The sequence below is a fragment of the Berghia stephanieae genome, chromosome 12, assembly GCF_034508935.2.
Source record: "Berghia stephanieae isolate SIO BIC M18660-M18661 chromosome 12, UCSD_Bste_1.3, whole genome shotgun sequence".
Classification (NCBI taxonomy): domain Eukaryota; kingdom Metazoa; phylum Mollusca; class Gastropoda; order Nudibranchia; family Aeolidiidae; genus Berghia; species Berghia stephanieae.
Window position 1 is genome coordinate 4361687 of NC_088371.1, and position 16832 is coordinate 4378518.

At 38.0% G+C, this 16832-nt stretch overlaps 1 protein-coding gene across 5 annotated transcripts in view; it reads right to left on the minus strand.

Moving 5' to 3' along the window:
- Positions 1-881: 881 nt before the first annotated feature.
- The window catches only part of LOC144957453 (uncharacterized), a 64535-nt gene continuing 48584 nt past the window's right edge, over positions 882-16832 (minus strand). For all 5 annotated transcript variants that reach the window (XM_078888725.1, XM_078888726.1, XM_078888729.1 and 2 more), the window contains 8 exons: positions 15457-15603; positions 12457-12543; positions 11228-11358; positions 8903-9049; positions 6578-8417; positions 4976-5066; positions 2950-3282; positions 882-1775 (listed from right to left, as the gene is read on the minus strand). In XM_078888725.1, the coding sequence (XP_078744851.1) occupies positions 1769-1775; positions 2950-3282; positions 4976-5066; positions 6578-8417; positions 8903-9049; positions 11228-11358; positions 12457-12543; positions 15457-15603 (2783 nt within the window). In that variant the 3' untranslated portion in view covers positions 882-1768. The remainder of the gene's footprint in view (positions 1776-2949; positions 3283-4975; positions 5067-6577; positions 8418-8902; positions 9050-11227; positions 11359-12456; positions 12544-15456; positions 15604-16832) is intronic.

Sequence of the window (16832 nt, forward strand, 5' to 3'; positions counted from 1 at the left end):
TCTTTACTTTACTCGGTTCAAACTGAGTTAAAACGATGCGTTTTAAGAACAAGTGGGCTATCCCTCATTTATATAAAAAAAAGTTTGACAAATTAGATGGAGAAAGCTTTAAACATAATTGAGGTGGCACTGGAAAACCCCTCAGGAATGGTCGAAATATTGATTTTGAGAGAGATATAATATGCTTTGTAATACAGCAGCTATTTCTGAACACTTTGTAGTTCATTTCATCAATTTATCTTAATCATTCCATGACATATTGAGATTTGAAGGTGGAGAATTGTCGAACTCAGAAAAACACATATAAATTGTGAGAATATTTATCATAATTATGTTTATTTTATGATTTAATCATAATTATGTGACATCTGAGCCGCTTGCTAATCATGAATTTTTGCATTTGTCTTGAAAAGACTTCAGTACATGTTCCTGCATGATTTGTTCTGATCCGTAATCAGAAGGTCTGAAGTTCCATCCCCAGTCACCCTCGACTGATTTTTTTTGGGCTTGTTTTGTTCTTTTCTTGTATTTTTCTTTCTTGCTTTGTCTGGCACCTTTCATACACACTTGTTCGGTTCTTTATCTCACAAAATCAAACGTGACACATTCAACGTAATTCTGCAAAAGACATTTTTGTGTCACTTCAAACTCTTTTAATTCCCACTGATCTTTTCCCTTTTCTTTTTATTAAACTTTTATTTTCAGAAGGTTTATATTTTTTTTCACATTGATATGACCGTTTTGATCTAGCTATGTAAATCTTCACATTTATATGATCATATTGATCTAGCTATGTAAATCTTCACATTGATATGATCATATTGATCTAGCTATGTAAATCTTCACATTTATATGATCATATTGATCTAGCTATGTAAATCTTCACATTGATATGACCGTTTTGATCTAGCTATGTAAATCTTCACATTTATATGATCATATTGATCTAGCTATGTAAATCTTCACATTTATATGATCATATTGATCTAGCTATGTAAATCTTCACATTTATATGATCATATTGATCTAGCTATGTAAATCTTCACATTGATATGACCGTTTTGATCTAGCTATGTAAATCTTCACATTTATATGATCGTTTTGATCTAGCTATGTAAATCTTCACACAGAATCTTCTAGCGAAAATACGTTGGTGGCTATTTTTTTTCTTCCTTTTCTTTTCTTTTTTTTTTTTTTAAATGAAAAAAAAAGATACTGTTTCAAAGGGCACACACACACATTATCCAAAGAACCCACATTCAAGCCCCACTTTCAGTATTTATCCTTATTCTTTAATAACCAAATTGCTGACTACAGTGTGGCAGCACTATGGCTAATGACTAGGTTGATTGTGCCCTCTTATTGAAGACTCTCCGTGGGGCTGATAGAAGGAGATAAATTCTCCTTCTTCCACTTTAGCAAACATAGGAAAAAACCAACTAACTATAACAAATTTTTTTCTTTGATTTTTAAAACACGTAAAACGACAAAACAATTTCTTGCATAATCACATTCAGCTCAAACAATTATAATATTAATATAACCACTTTTAAATAACAAAGCTTTTCCCACCACAATTATCAGATCATTTTTGTCGTATACCATTTCACAAAAATTCACATCATCGTTATCTATCTCCTCCTCCTCCTCCTCATCACCATGATTGGCATTGTTGTCGTTGTCATTATCATCATAGACTTGTAGTAAAGAGATCACAGAATTCTTGTCACCATTTTCCTCTGCCTCGGTTCTGCCTCCTGTGATTATTCTAAGGTCTGAAAAAAAGATGGGAAAACATTGCGTTTATAACAACATTATTTTTTTCCATTACGAAGTATGTATAAAGATACATGGTAATGTACATGTTGCTGTTCAAAGCTCGAAGAAATAAATAATGTGAAATTGAATGTAAGCTTCAATTTAATTACAAAAACAGATCAAGTGAACGTTTCGGGTTTCCCCTATATCAACAAAACAGGATGAATGAAATACTACAGATGGATGAGATAATGTGGTAGTGGCGTTGTTAACATGAACTTTAACAACGCCGTTACCATATTATCTCATTCATCTGTAGTGTATAGAGATACATGAATTATGGTTTGAATATCAGCAGTATAATTACTGTGGGGTGTGAAAAAGTGTTTATGAAAGTCCCAGACAAAGCAAGAGAGAAAAAACCCAAAACAACCATCACAAATAATCAGCAGGCAGTCAGGATGATTTTTTTTTTGTACTGTTCTCTGCCTTGTCTGGCGATAAACACATTCAGAAATTAAGGAGCAGGCACTGGTGTAAGATAAAGATCTGAACAAAGTGTGTATGAAACAGTGCCAGACAAAGAAAGAAAATAAAACCATCCCAAAAAAAATCAGTCTTCCTCGACTGGGGATTGAACCTCAGACCCCCCAATTACCCGTATTGATTATAAATCTTATACATCTGTATATAGTTTCCAACATCTAAATCACCACGACATAAAACCATTTTGAGAGGGCAGTTAAAAAGAGCTTTCTCTATCTATAGATAGAATGAAGTTGATGTCACTCGGGTCTTTGCTATTGTTTTTTGCCATCCACATTTATGAGTAATCTCACTGAACTGTATTATCTAGACTATAAAAGTTCATGGTTACATAGTTTTGTGTGTTGGTCCATTATACTTCCGGATGACAATGTTGTGAGCTTCTTAGCCAAGCGCATACTATCTATATATTTATATCAATTAAATCTACATGACTGGCATGTCTGCCTTTATAAATTGATGTTGAAATCACTGAGCTCTTTGTCATTGTTTAACGACGGCTAATTGGGTAATTAGTTCTCACAAAGTTTTAAGGCTACATACACACAATTTTTATGTGGTGGTGTACGACTGATCTGGCTAGCGAAAAAAGCTGGCAAGTATTTTACTGAAAAAAACGGCATACCATCAATCAATAGAGCTTACCGACATGAGGCAGGTGGCAGGAGGGGTGAGGGAAATATACTGGCACAGGCTGCCGGACTGCTGGATGTGGCAATTTGATGCTGATGATGTTGTATCTGTTGCTGTTGTAACTGATGAGATGCTGCTACTGCTGCTGCTGCTGTTGTTGCTCCTAACGATGGCTGATGCTGTAAAGTTTGATTTTGCTTTTTCGGTTGCTGATGTTGCTGTTGTTGTTGTAGTAACTGTTGCTGTTGTAGTTGCTGTTGTGAACTGCCGCTGGCCTGTCCAGCTCCGTAGTCACGACTTCCGTATTTCTTACTTCCCTTTCCCAACCGATTTGGATTGCTGAGCCTGATCAAACACAAACACACAAATTTTTTTTTTTTTTAATTCTAAAAAATAAAATCAGTTTTATTTGTATTTCAATGCTTTGTATGACTTTATGGGGGTCCCGATAGCTCAGTTGGTAGAGCACTCGCTTCACACACACACGCAAAGGGATCGAGATGCATCCTGGGTGCCTTCGACATTTTTTTTCTGACCCCCTTGTCCGCTCAGCAGTGATTGGGTAGTTGGGTCTGTTAGATCTGGTGGAAAGTACTTTGCGATAAACTAGCGTCCTATCCAAGGGTAGTAAGCAATTGCTATTGTCTGTTTCACGCTATAGAAACCGGGATAAACTCCGGCTCTAAGGGCCTAAAGGTCCTGAAGGTTTACTATGAGAATTGTGGGTAAAGTAGATTTACTAAAGGCATACCAATGAAAGAAGTGCCTCACTATTGAGTCACTCACATCCTATTCTAGTATTCTAATTAACCACAACACTAACAATTGAACTGAGGCTGTGGGTAACACATAAAAGGATCAAGAATTGTTGATTTTGAGACAGCATGGTTGAAGGGGGGCCATGTGGTCTTGTGGTATGACACTCACTTTCGGATCGGAAGGTCCTGGGGTTCGAGCCTCGCATAGTTTGAGTCATTTGGAAAAGGCTCTTTACTCACATTCTCTCACCGTAATCGAGTGTAAAATGAGTACCTGGCCATGAACAGCGTTGTCTTTGTCGGAAAAAAATGTAATATCACCTAACAGGCATCATGTCTTATTTTACATGTTGGTCAGTGATCCTTTGAAAAGCGCTTTCAGCATGTTTAGTTTTTAGTTTTTTTTCTCTTTTCGATGCATGTCACTGCAGTTTTCAGGTTTGGCAGTTAGCTAGGCCCAGTGACTCCGACTTCAGTCTACTATTCCGTTAGGACGTGCTTCATTAGTCACCCAAGAGTTCTTCACAGGATGGAGGAAGTTTTATTTCAGAGTTTCCTTATCCTATCCCATTGCCAGTGTATTCCTTCACCAACAGAGACATTCGAAAATGAAGAAATACGAGGGGGAACGAAGAAGCAGAAGAAAAAGACAATTGATTGCTATCATTTTTATCATCATCATTACCATCGTCATTATCAGTAAAATTTTTATCGTCATCATTATTATAACCATCGTCTAAATCCATAGGTCAAAATTTGTAAATATAATTAGTAAAAGTATTGGTGTGGACAGTGATGACCCACGGCGCAGAAGGATGGACCCTCAAGAACAAACACAGTAAACGTATACACTCTGCTGAAATGTGGTTTTACAGAAGGCTGATGAGGATAAGCTGGAGAGAAAAAAGAACAAATAAAAGTATACTGGAAGAGCTGGAAGTCATGCTAGAGCTATTAAATGTAATCAAAAGGAGAAAACTCATTTTTTTCTGTCATATATGGCGAAACCCATGTCCGTGGATGAAGGATATGCTACAGAGGAAAATGGAGGTCAAACGAAGGGGAAGACCTAGGCCTAGTTATATAAAAAACATCCTAGAATGGACAGAGAATTCATGATACCGTCAAGACAAAGGGAATGGGCAGACTTTTGTCATCACAAAGTGCGGGCAGTCAACGTTAATGATGCTGGATAGTGAGTGAGTGAGTGAGTGAGATCACAACATCATCATCATTACTACCATTACTATTATCTAAATGATTATTTTAAACAACCATACCTAGGTCGACCTTGCTGATGTGTGGGAGGTCCGTAGAGAGAGATCCCAGGAAGTCGAGGGTGGAATGCTCCAGGCTGTAACATGCGTACATCTGCATGGAAGAAAATGGTGGAAAAACATTTCAAAATCTCATACATCAACGATTCGTGCTGACAAGTTGTCAAGGCACATCATCTCAAACGGTATTATGAACTTGAGGAAAATAAAATTTAAAAAAAAAAAGGAATTTCTTGTCATAACGACCTGAAATGTTAAATTTCAGCTTGTGTTACTTTGATAACTAATACTCATTCTCCTCAACAAATGAATCTAATTTCATAAACTAACTAAAACTACAATTATATGCAATTTTAGCTTATGTCACTTTAATAAAGTACTAACAACAAATATATCTAATTTCTTTTCTTCATTTTAAAACCCTTTTTTTTTTAGGTATCCATTTTACTAGACTTAATCACAATGGAAACAGCATAATGATACTACTCTTAAAGTCAACTTCTGCTTAAAGTCAAAACCTCTTATTGAAGTAAATCGGATGCTTTTTCATGAAGTTATGGTCAGATATATGGGAGAGGTATCCAACAACTTTCTCAAATTTCAAACTTCTTCAACTTGACTGGTTGTAAAAAATATTTAGAAGTGAAATTAAGCTTTGATATTTCCCAAAGATGTACAAACATGGTTGATTTAATCGTTTTGTTTTTAAGGGTTTTACAGCGCTTGCAACACATTTAGGTTATATCAGCGCCAGTAAAAAGGAAGAAAATGGGATAGTAGAAAGTTCTAGAATTACAATTAAAGCACCCAAGAAAAAGTAAGATATCGGGGAACTGGGAACAAATAGGGATCGGATGTAGATTCCAAGAGCAAACCACCAATGTACTTAGTTTGAGATCACCAATAAGTCTCATCTGGACACAAGCAAGTTCCAACAAAGAGAAATACACTCAAGTGCTTACATTATACATTCAAAATAACAAATATAATAATACATAACAGAGAGATGATTTACAAGGAAAAAAATATCATCTCCCAAAACAATAACTATGCATTTGACTGTTTCCCTCCCAGCTAGGACCCTGGCCAGGACAAAACCCAGAAATCTCATTCCAAGAAAAGACAGAAAGCATGTTGGAAAACAGACATGGGGGGATAGAAGACACAGTAAGTACCTCCCTGTCCACTATGGGAGGTCAGGAACCACGCCCAGTTGATTTAATCATTCATGACAAGAACTCATTTTTGATAAAAATTGACCTTCTAACTAAACTTGGCAATATCTCAGTTCAAACCTTTTCACCATCCAACTGATTATGTCATTCACTGTAAAATTTAATGACTGTTAGTCCGTGGCCATTGTTAACATATAGCCTTACACTGACTAAAAAATGACGTCAAAATGCCAGTCTTTGGCCACAAAAGAAAACAAATCGTGAGTTGTATTCAATAGTTCAACCAATGGGACCACTTGTTTCCATGGGCACTACTAATGACAACTCACTAGGCGGTGCAAAAACCCAAAAAATGACGCCAAAATGCCAGTCTTATTGGGTTTCAGTGTCAGGCTATAACTTAACGATGGCTATGGTTAGTCTCCCTTACCTTGCAAAGGACCAGAGGGTCTGACCAGTTGGAAATGCGTAGGAGTGGCTGGTGCAGAACCTGGCACTCCAGGGACCCCTGGCATTGGAATTATGGTGCCCACTGGACGCAGCTGGGGGTGATAGCTACCCCCGGTGGCAGCTGCCGGGATCGTGACCAGCTGTGGAGATCCGCTGCCGCTGCCCCCGCTGGTGACTCCTTGCTGTGGAGTTTGGTGTTGTTGGGAGGGTAAAGATTGGCTGGGAATGAAGGCAATGGTAGACGGAGACTGACTGTAGCTTGGAGGGACTTGTTGGTTGTTGCTTTGGTGAGGGTGGTGGGGCTGATGGTGGGGGTGGTGAGGCTGGTGGTGGGATTGAGGATGGTGCTGGTGGTAGCCGTTAGATGATGATGATGATGTAACATTTGTAGATGGTTGTTGTTGTTGCTGTTGTTGTTGGGAATGGTGGTGGTGGTGGTGGTGGTGATGTGGAGGGGGTAGTTGATGTATTGCTGGTGCACCTGGAGGAGGTGTCTGCTGGTATGTCGACAACGACGACGGAGCTACTGACGATGATGATGATGATGATGATGATGATAAGGACGATGACGGATGGGTGGAATATTGGCCAGCAATCGTGGTAACTGAAGTAAGATTTGATTTTGAGGGTAGTGAGGATGAAGACAGTGACGGTGACGATGACAAGGATGGAAGTGGTGGTGGTAACAATAAAGAAGACGATGATGAGGTAGGGGGTAGAGTGGAGATCATTGGAATGCCTCCTATATTGTACACAATGGCAGGATGCTGATGTAGTTGGTGGTGCTGGTGCTGGTGGTGAAGATGAGGATGAAGTGATGGCGGTGGTGGTTGTTGTAAATGCTGAGACTGGGATAGCGGGGAAGGGGAGTTGCTTGTATTCGTCAATGGAACTCCGGTGAAGAATGTTGCGGCTGCAGCGGCGGCGGCTGAATTTGCCGAGGATGCCACTGTGGGTAACATGGATGAAGACGGGTGTTGGCTATGGCTGTTGTAAGGAGGTATACTAGAAACACTCGAGCCAGAGCTACTGCCTGCTGGTTGTTGTTGTTGCTGTTGATGATGTTGTAGATGATGATGGGGATGAGGATGGGTCAATGACGACTGGTGCTGCAACTGCTGCTGTTGTTGATGAGCTATAGGTATAGCTGATAGTTGATAGGGAGCTATCGTGTATGCTTGGAGAACATTTGCTGGTCCTGAGACAGGAATAGCTGCTGCTGCAGTCGGCGGATGTGACGCGGTCCCACCACCTCCCAGTGGTATAGATTGTGGATGATTCACAACTGCGGATAAAGTTTGTTGAGCTGGATTTGGATGACAAATGACACCACCACCACCGCCGCCTCCGTGTGCTGCAGCAGCTGCCAAAAATCCCTGTTGCTGTTCAGGGGTCAACGATGACAGATCGATTGGAATCGAACGTCCGACTACAGCAGCACCACCCCCGGCTGATGCTGGGATGGACGCCACGCCTACGTTAACATCGCTTAAGCCACCGGCTGTTTGGATATAAGCCGTGGGATGACTGATGAGTTGGTAACCACCACCGTTGCCACCAGGGGCTGCGACAGCCGTAGGAGTAGCCACTCCTGGTGGGATGACAGGACCTGCCGCAACTGCTGTAGGAGGCATAGGGACCACAGTGGTCAATTGATGAGGCTGATGCGGTGCATTCGGGTCTAGAGCAGTGGCTGCAGTGAGATGAGGATGGATGGGTGGTCCAATAACACCTCCTCCTCCCCCTCCTCCTGCCGGTGGCAAAGTGTAAATGTATCGTACTGGCTGGCCTAAGACTTGGGGACTGTTGAGAAACTGGGTCTGAAATCAAAAAAGTATTTATACCAATAGGATTGTTTGACATTGTTTGCACTAATAAAGATAATAACTCACTCGACATTAACCCTTTACCTCCATGCCATAACTGCCTACTGTATAATTTCAAAATCAGTAACTATAACAAAATTCATCGGTAATCAATGGTAACATTTCAATATTAACGAAAGAGTAAAAATGGAGAGGCTTCGTATGGGAACAAAACAGACAATATCCTTTTCGGGTACAAACCCTTCGTCAGCACAACAATACACAAATTAACGTGGAAAACAAATAAAATAAAATGCAAAATAACTTGTTATTGTCTGTATCAACATACCATGCATACTTTAATAATGTCAAAACCAGTAAATTAGATGTTCTCTTTCCAAACAGAATTACACACCTTGACAATAACCTCCCTTCTCACTCGGCAACCCTCCCATCGGTGGATCTACCCATTAAAAAAAGAAGAAAGTACATAATAATACCTGTATGAGATTCGGAGACTGTAGAAGAGACAAGGTCTGTCCTGGCTGGATCCCCATGGCCATGTGATCAGGGCCTGGTGCCATCACCCCTTCAACCGATGTCAAGGAAGTGCCTGCAAACCGGTTTGTCAGATCGTACACTGGATCCTGGAGGGATAAAAAAAAAACAAAAAAAAAAAAAAAAAAAAAAAAAAAAGATGTCAACAATGCAAACCAGTGAGGAAAAAAGAAAAAGCAAGAAAAGAACATTCGGTCCCATTGAAAAATTAGTGTCAATGTGCATATCCAGAAGAAAAATATAAATTATGGAACTTGTTTCTATGGCTTTTTTAAAGGGAGGAAATTCCTCCTTTGACTCCAAAATTGCAGATTTCCGTGGATCCGAGGAAGACAATCAGCTCTGTGTTTTGTTTTTGTTTTTAAGGGTTTTACGGCGCTTGCAACACATTTAGGTTATATCAGCGCCAGTAAAAAGGAAGAAAATGGGATAGTAAAAAGTTATAGAATTAAAAATAAAGCACCCAAGAAAAAGTAAGACATAGGGGAACTGGGAATAAATAGGGATCAGATGTAGATTCCAAGGGCACACTATCAAAGTACTTAGTTTGAGACCACCTATAAGTCTCATCCGGACACAAGCACAAAATCCAACAAAGAGGAACACACTCACATGCTTACATTATAAATTCAAGAAAAATAAATATAATAATACATAACAGAGAGATCATTTACAAGGAAAAAAATATCATCTCTCAAAACAATAACTATGCATTTGACTGTTTCCCTTCCAGATAGGACTCCGGTCAGGGCCAGGACAAAACCAAGTAATCTCATTCCAAGACAAAGACAGAAAGCATGTTGGAAAACAGATACAAGGGGATAGAAGACACAGTATGTACCCCCCTGCCCACTATGGGAGAAATCAGCTCTGTGACATTATTTCAAGCTACTTTATAACGGGGTCTTTATAGATCAGTTGATACGGCACTCCGGCTTCACATACAAAGGAACCAAGATCGATCCCAGGTGAAGTCGAGATTTTTTTCCTGACCCATCCAGTCCACTCACTGGTAGTTGGGTAGCTGGGTCTGTTAGATCTAGTGGAAAGTACTTTGCAATAGACTGGCATCTTATCCAAAGGGTAACAAGAAAGTGTTAATGTTCATTTCACCTTACAGAAGCCGGGATAAACTCCGGCTCCACAGGCCTAATGGTTCTTAAGGACTACAGCTGATAATGACAAGACTTGAAGTGAACATAAAGTACCAGAAGATAATAGAGAATAAAAACTCCCATGGCATTGATTGCAGGGCATTCCCACAACCTCTTACAGCCAGGTGGAGGGTATTATATCAGGTGGGTCCCAGGTTCAAATCCCATCACAGCAAAATTATAAAAATTATTTATAACTCAAACATTTACATATAGCACAATATCCTCTAAACATGCTCAAAGCAGTTTACAAGGTCCCAAGCCAAGAGCAACACTTAACATGTAGGACGAGACACGACACCTGTTAGATGATAGTATATTTTTCCCCCGGCAGAGACAACGATGTTAAAGGCTAGGTACTCATTTTATACCCGAGTATGGTAAGAGAATGTGAGTTAAGAACCTTTTCCAAGGATTTGAGTATTTGTTGCACAGAGCAAGGCTCGGACCCTGGACCTTTTGTTCCGAAGGTGAGTGTCGAATTGCAAGACCAAATACCCCATGGCAGCTCTCTACTCATTCATTTCTTTTTTATTATTTATTAAATACCAGTGCCCGGTCCACGCACTTTTCTGAAATTAGACATATTTTTTTGTATGTTTTTAAGGGTTTTATGGCACTTGCAACACATTAAGGTCATATCAGCGCCAGTAAAAAGGAAGAAAATGGGATAGTAAAAAGTTCTAGAATTACAATTAAAGCACCCAAGAAAAGTTAAGACAAAGGGGAATTGGTTCAAATAAGAAATAGGTGCACACTAAAGTACTTAGTTTAAGATCACTCAAAGTCTCATCCAGACAAAAGCACAGGTCCCCACTAAAAGGAATACACTCAAATGTTTTACAAATCATAAATAATATAAAGAAAACATAATACAGTGCATAACAGAGAGATGATTTACAAGGAAAAAAATATCATCTTCCAAAACTATACATTTGACTGTTTCCCCCTCAACCAGGGCATCTGGTCAGGACCAGGACAAAACCAAGTGTTCTCATTCCAAAGACAGAAAGCAAGTTGGAAAACAGATATAGGTGGATAGAAGATGCAGTAAGTACCTCCCTGTCCACTATGGGAGGTCAGGAACCCCACCCAGAAATTAGACATACTTACAGCTTGATAGACAAATGGGGCGGGCGACATTTGTGTAGGCGGAGCTTGCTGAGACGCAGCCAGTATGAAAGGGGGAGGACAGGATGCATCGTACTGATAAAGGCTTCCATCGGGATTGACATGGGGCTGCACTGTAGGTACAGATTCAAAATAATGATTTACAACAACAAACCAAAAAAAAAACAAAACCCCAACAAATTAACGATAGAGTAATTAAAACTAAAGCGTGGAATGTTAGTTAGTAGTATGATAGAGTAGTGGTAGTGTAAGTGGTGGAAATGTGTAGTATATGTAAGTAGTATAGTAGTATTTAGTTAGTATAGTAGTAGTAGTAGTAGTAGTAGTAGTAGTAGTAGTAGTATTAGTAGTATAGTAGTATAGTAGTAGTAGTATAGTAGTAGTAGTAGTAGTAGTAGTAGTAGTAGTAGAGTAGTAGTAGTAGTAGTAGTAGTAGTAGTAGTAGTAGTAGTAGTAATAGTAGTAGTAGTATAGTAGTAGTAATAGTAGTAGTAGTAGTAGTAAGTAGTAGTGTAGTAGTAGTAGTAGTAGTAAGTAGTAGTATAGTAGTAGTAGTAGTAGTAGTAGTAGTATGTAGTAGTAGTAATAGTAGCTAGTATGAAAGTAGTAGTGGAGTGGGATAGTATGTATGATAAGGCTTCATCGATTGAATGGGTCATGTAGGTACAGATTAATAATAATGTATTACAAAAAAAAAAGAAAAAAATAGTAAAACAAAATATTAACAAAAAAAATAGTCGGAATTATATAGTAGTACGTAGAGTAGTAGTAGTAGAGTGTAGTGAATGTGTAGTGTAGTAGTAGTATAGTAGTAGTAGTAGTAGTAGTAGTAGTAGTAGTAGTAGTAGTAGTAGTAGTAGTAGTAGTTAGTAGTGTAGTAGTAGTAGTAGTAGTAGTAGTAGTAGTAGAGTAGTAGTAAGTAGTAGTAGTAGTAGTAGTAGTATAGTATTAATATATAATAATAATAATAATAATAATAATAATATAATAATATAATAATAATAATAATAATAATAATAATATAATAATAATAATAATACATTATAGGATGAAGGAGGAAAACAGAAATTTCCTACAATCATTCACTGAAAGGGCTTAATTATTTATAAGCCTAAAAAAACCCCGGAAAAATCCAGAAAAGAAAAAAAAGGCGGGAGTTGACAGGTCTGGTTAAGTAAATTACATGACAGGGCTGTTAAAATTGAACTCACTTGTCTCTGGATTGATGATACAACTGCCGGGGGGTATAGAAGCCGGGTCAGTGGACACAAGGTAAGCAACTGTCGGGTAGGGTGAGGCTGCAGATAGATAGATGAGTGAGGTAAAATCTTTAAAATCAGAAAAGTTGATAAGCTGGTAGAAGCTGTAGACTGTACAATGTATTGAACAAAGAATCTTTTTTCTTCCTTCAGCTTATCCCGCATTTTGCAGGGTTGCCATATTAAATGCCACATCTTCCATGTATCTCGGTTCAGAGTATCATCTTGTTTGTTTTTTTCTTGTTTTTAAGGGTTTTACGGCGCTTGCAACACATTAAGGTCATATCAGCGCCAGTAAAAAGGAAGAAAATGGGATAGTAAAAAGTTCTAGAATTACAATTAAAGCACAAAAGAAAAGGTAAGACAAAGGGGAATTGGTTCAAATAGGGAGCAGGTGTAGATTCCAAGAGCACACTGTCAAAGTACTTAGTTTGAGATCACCTAAAAATCTCATCCAGACACAAGCACAGGTCCCAACTAAGAGGAATACACTCAAATGTTTACCAATCCTATAATATAATATGTAAACTAAACATAATACAATGCATAACAGAGAGATGATTTACAAGGAAAAAAATATCATCTCCCAAAACTATAACTATACATTCGACTATATCCCTCCCAGCTAAGGAACTCCGGCAAGGATCAGGACAAAACCAAGTAATCTCATTCCAAGACAATGACAGGAAACAATTGAAAAGCAGGTACAGGGGGATAGAAGACACAGTAAGTACCTCCCTGCCCACTATGGGAGGTTGGAACCCCACCCAGGGAGTATCATCTTCCTCCAGGTCCAGTTCTTTCATATAATCTTTTACCTTATCCCACCATCTAGTCTTTGGGCGTCCCTTTTTCCTCTTTCCCGCTATTTGTAAGTCCAATACTTTCCTTCCCACATACTCCCTCTCTCGTCTCTTTACATGTCCGAACCATTTCTTCTCTCATCTTTATTGATACATTCTTCACTTCAGTCAATCTTCGAATTTGTTTATTTCTCACTTTATCTATTCTTGTCCAGCCAAGTGACCATCTCAACATCCTCATTTCTGCCACCTCAACTTCTTTATCTTGTTTCTTTGTTGTAGCTGCTGTCTCTTGTCCATATAACAAAGAATACTATACACAAACAGCTTCAGACAAGAATAAAATACTCATGATAAAACACGTCAGAATCTAAGCTTCTCTTCAAACGACAACAACATCAATTATTACAGTAATACTTTATGTAAAAGCCCAGATGGATAAATAAAAGAAGAGGTTTCTGCGCATTCGTCAAGATAAACGATGGTGTCGTAGTTAAATCTAATTCCGTTTTCATCCTAACTTTAATATGTTTTATTATCATTATTATTATTATAACTACTATTGGTTTTATCATCCAGTTGTGCTGATTTTACTCTTTCCTGCTCCTTTATGTTGTCATCAAAAGTTGTAAACTATCGAAATAAGCCTAAAAATATAATTGAATTAAATTGAATTTTGCCTTTAAGTAGACCAAATCCAATATATATAGCCGCTACTGTCTAACCCTTATGAAATTATTGAATAATAATTTTCTTTTAAACCAGTTGTCCTTTAAGGTCTACTCTATTGATGATATGCCGGGTAAATTTTGCACTAAGAACAACTGTCAAAACAATGATAACCAATTCTGCAACAAGAACAACTGTCAAAACAATGATAACCAATTCTGCACTAAGAGCTGTCAAAACAATGATAACCAATTCTGCAACAAGAACAACTGTCAAAACAATTATAACCAATTCTGGACTAAGAACAACTGTCAAAACAATGATAACCAATTCTGCAACAAGAACAACTGTCAAAACAATGATAACCAATTCTGCACTAAGAGCTGTCAAAACAATGATAACCAATTCTGCAACAAGAACAACTGTCAAAACAATGATAACCAATTCTGCAACAAGAACAACTGTCAAAACAATGATAACCAATTCTGCAACAAGAACGACTGTCAAAACAGTTATAACCAAACTATGTAAAACTCAAATATTGATGGTCAATGAGACATGAATTTTGTGAGACTTAAATCATCTCTCAGGCAAGACTAAAAAACAATAACCAAGAGCTGAGAGGCTCATCTTTATTCATGAATTCAATTCATTAGGAGTGTTAAGCATTGTGGACCATAGCCATTGTTAAGTCATAGCCTGACACTGACCAAAAAATGACCTCAAAAGACAAGTCTTTGGGTACAAAAGAAAACAAATCGTGAGTTGTATTCAACAGGTCAACCAATGGAATCACTTGTTTCCTTGAGCACTACTAACGACCACTCACTAGATGGTACAAAAACCTAAAGAAAAACTCTAGGTATATTTACATTATTGATGCTATGCGCAAAGCTTAATTTACTCATAACATCCGCCAGCTGGATATAACGTTCCAGACACACAAAACTGTGGGTAACCTTAAACATTGAGTCTGATTAATCCATTTTAGTGAGAACTACTCATAAAAATGGCTGGCTAAAAACAATAGCAAAGAGCTGAGTGAACGTCAATTTCGTTCTATCTACAGAAGGAATTAAATTGATGTCACTCATCAATATATTAAGTGAATATTATTTGTTTTAAGACATAAGTTTTAATGATTAATTCTCACTAAATTGTATCAATCAGGCTATAAGCGTGCAATGTTTTGTGTGTTATGTTATTTCAACTGGTTGGTGGATGCTGTGAGTATTTTACCTAAACGTATATCATCAATTGAGTGAATGTGCTCAGTTACCCAAGGCTGTAAACTGAGTGCGTCTCTTGTTCAATTCATAGATGCTAATCGTGTCTGTAATTTACTCACAACAAAAACATACCAGGAAATAAAACTATGTGTAACCTAAAATAACGTTTATAATACTATTCAAACATTTATTTTGTGAGAACTGATCATCCAAAGGTGTTCTTCAAACAATAACAAGAACAAATGACCTACGGTGAGTCAAAGGCGAGTGTCCAGTTTCCGAGGCTGGCCTGGAGGCAGGCGATTGGTCACTGACACTTCCTGTCGGCGTGTTGGACAATTCATGGGTGGACGGATGGGACGGAGGGCTTTCGTATAGACTGGGTCCGCTCAAAGACTCTGTGGTAACAAATAAGAATTGATGAGATGAGACTGGGCAGGGTATAAACCATACCTGCCAACCCTTCCGCTTTTGGCGGAATCATTCCTATTTTCACTCTTCCTTTTTGTACTCCAAAATTCCAATTTACAAAATGATGATAATGGTAAGAATATAATAGAGCAAAGTGAGAAAAGGATGAAATGCCTATTTTTTTGTCTCAAATTCCTATTTTCAGGCGTCCCGATTCCACTTTTGGATTGTGAAGGGTTGGCAGGTTTGTATAAACATGCTTATAAAATCATTAGGTTTATTTAATAATTTAAAAAAACAAAACAAAAATAACCTCTGAAAAAAGGAGAAAATCAATTTTCTGAGGGCAGATTTGAGTCATATTACAGTGGAATCTGCATAAAGTCAACACTCTTAAAGTGAACTTCTGATTAAAGTCAATACTGTTGTTAGTACAAAATTTTCTGGGTTTTTTAATATTATTATTATTTGAATGTGTTTCATGGAAAATGGATAACGTCAACCTTGCTTAACAAGTCATCCAAACTTTCTGGCCCAGCAGCGTTGGCTTCATCAGGATTTCACTATATTATCCCTATGATATTGTGAAAGACTATGTTAACTTTTTTTTAAACATACAAATCCATTTAGAATTCAAGAAGTGTTCTAGTGAATTTTATATAACTGAAGTTTCATAAGATTTTATTTTTTATCACTGTATTCCTCTTTAAATATGAAGATGTAAAAAACTGTAAAGTAAAAAGAGTATAATAGAATACACACACCAAACAATGTAAGTAACAGACAATTTCCGATAACAAAAACAATTTCATTGAAGCCGTTCTCATTTCTGATAAATTTAAACTTAAGCTTTAGCTTTTATAAAATACTATACCACTAATGGTGCCCAAAGCACGTTACAAGCGGGTACCTAGCCAACAGCAACGCTTAACATGCGGGATGAGACATGACAGTACAATATTATTTTCTCCAACAGAGATGACACCGTTAACAGCCAGGAATTCATTTTACACCTTAGTATGGTGAGAGAATATGAGTAAAGAGCCTTTTTACAAGGACTCAACTATGCGCAGATCAGAGCGGGACTAGTACTGAGGACCTTATGAACCGAAGGCGAGTGCCATACCACAAGACCACATAGCTGCAGGAGTGGGACTCCCCAAGGCCAACTTCAGAGGAAAATTTTGTCATCAAATACAATTTCAAAAGATTATAT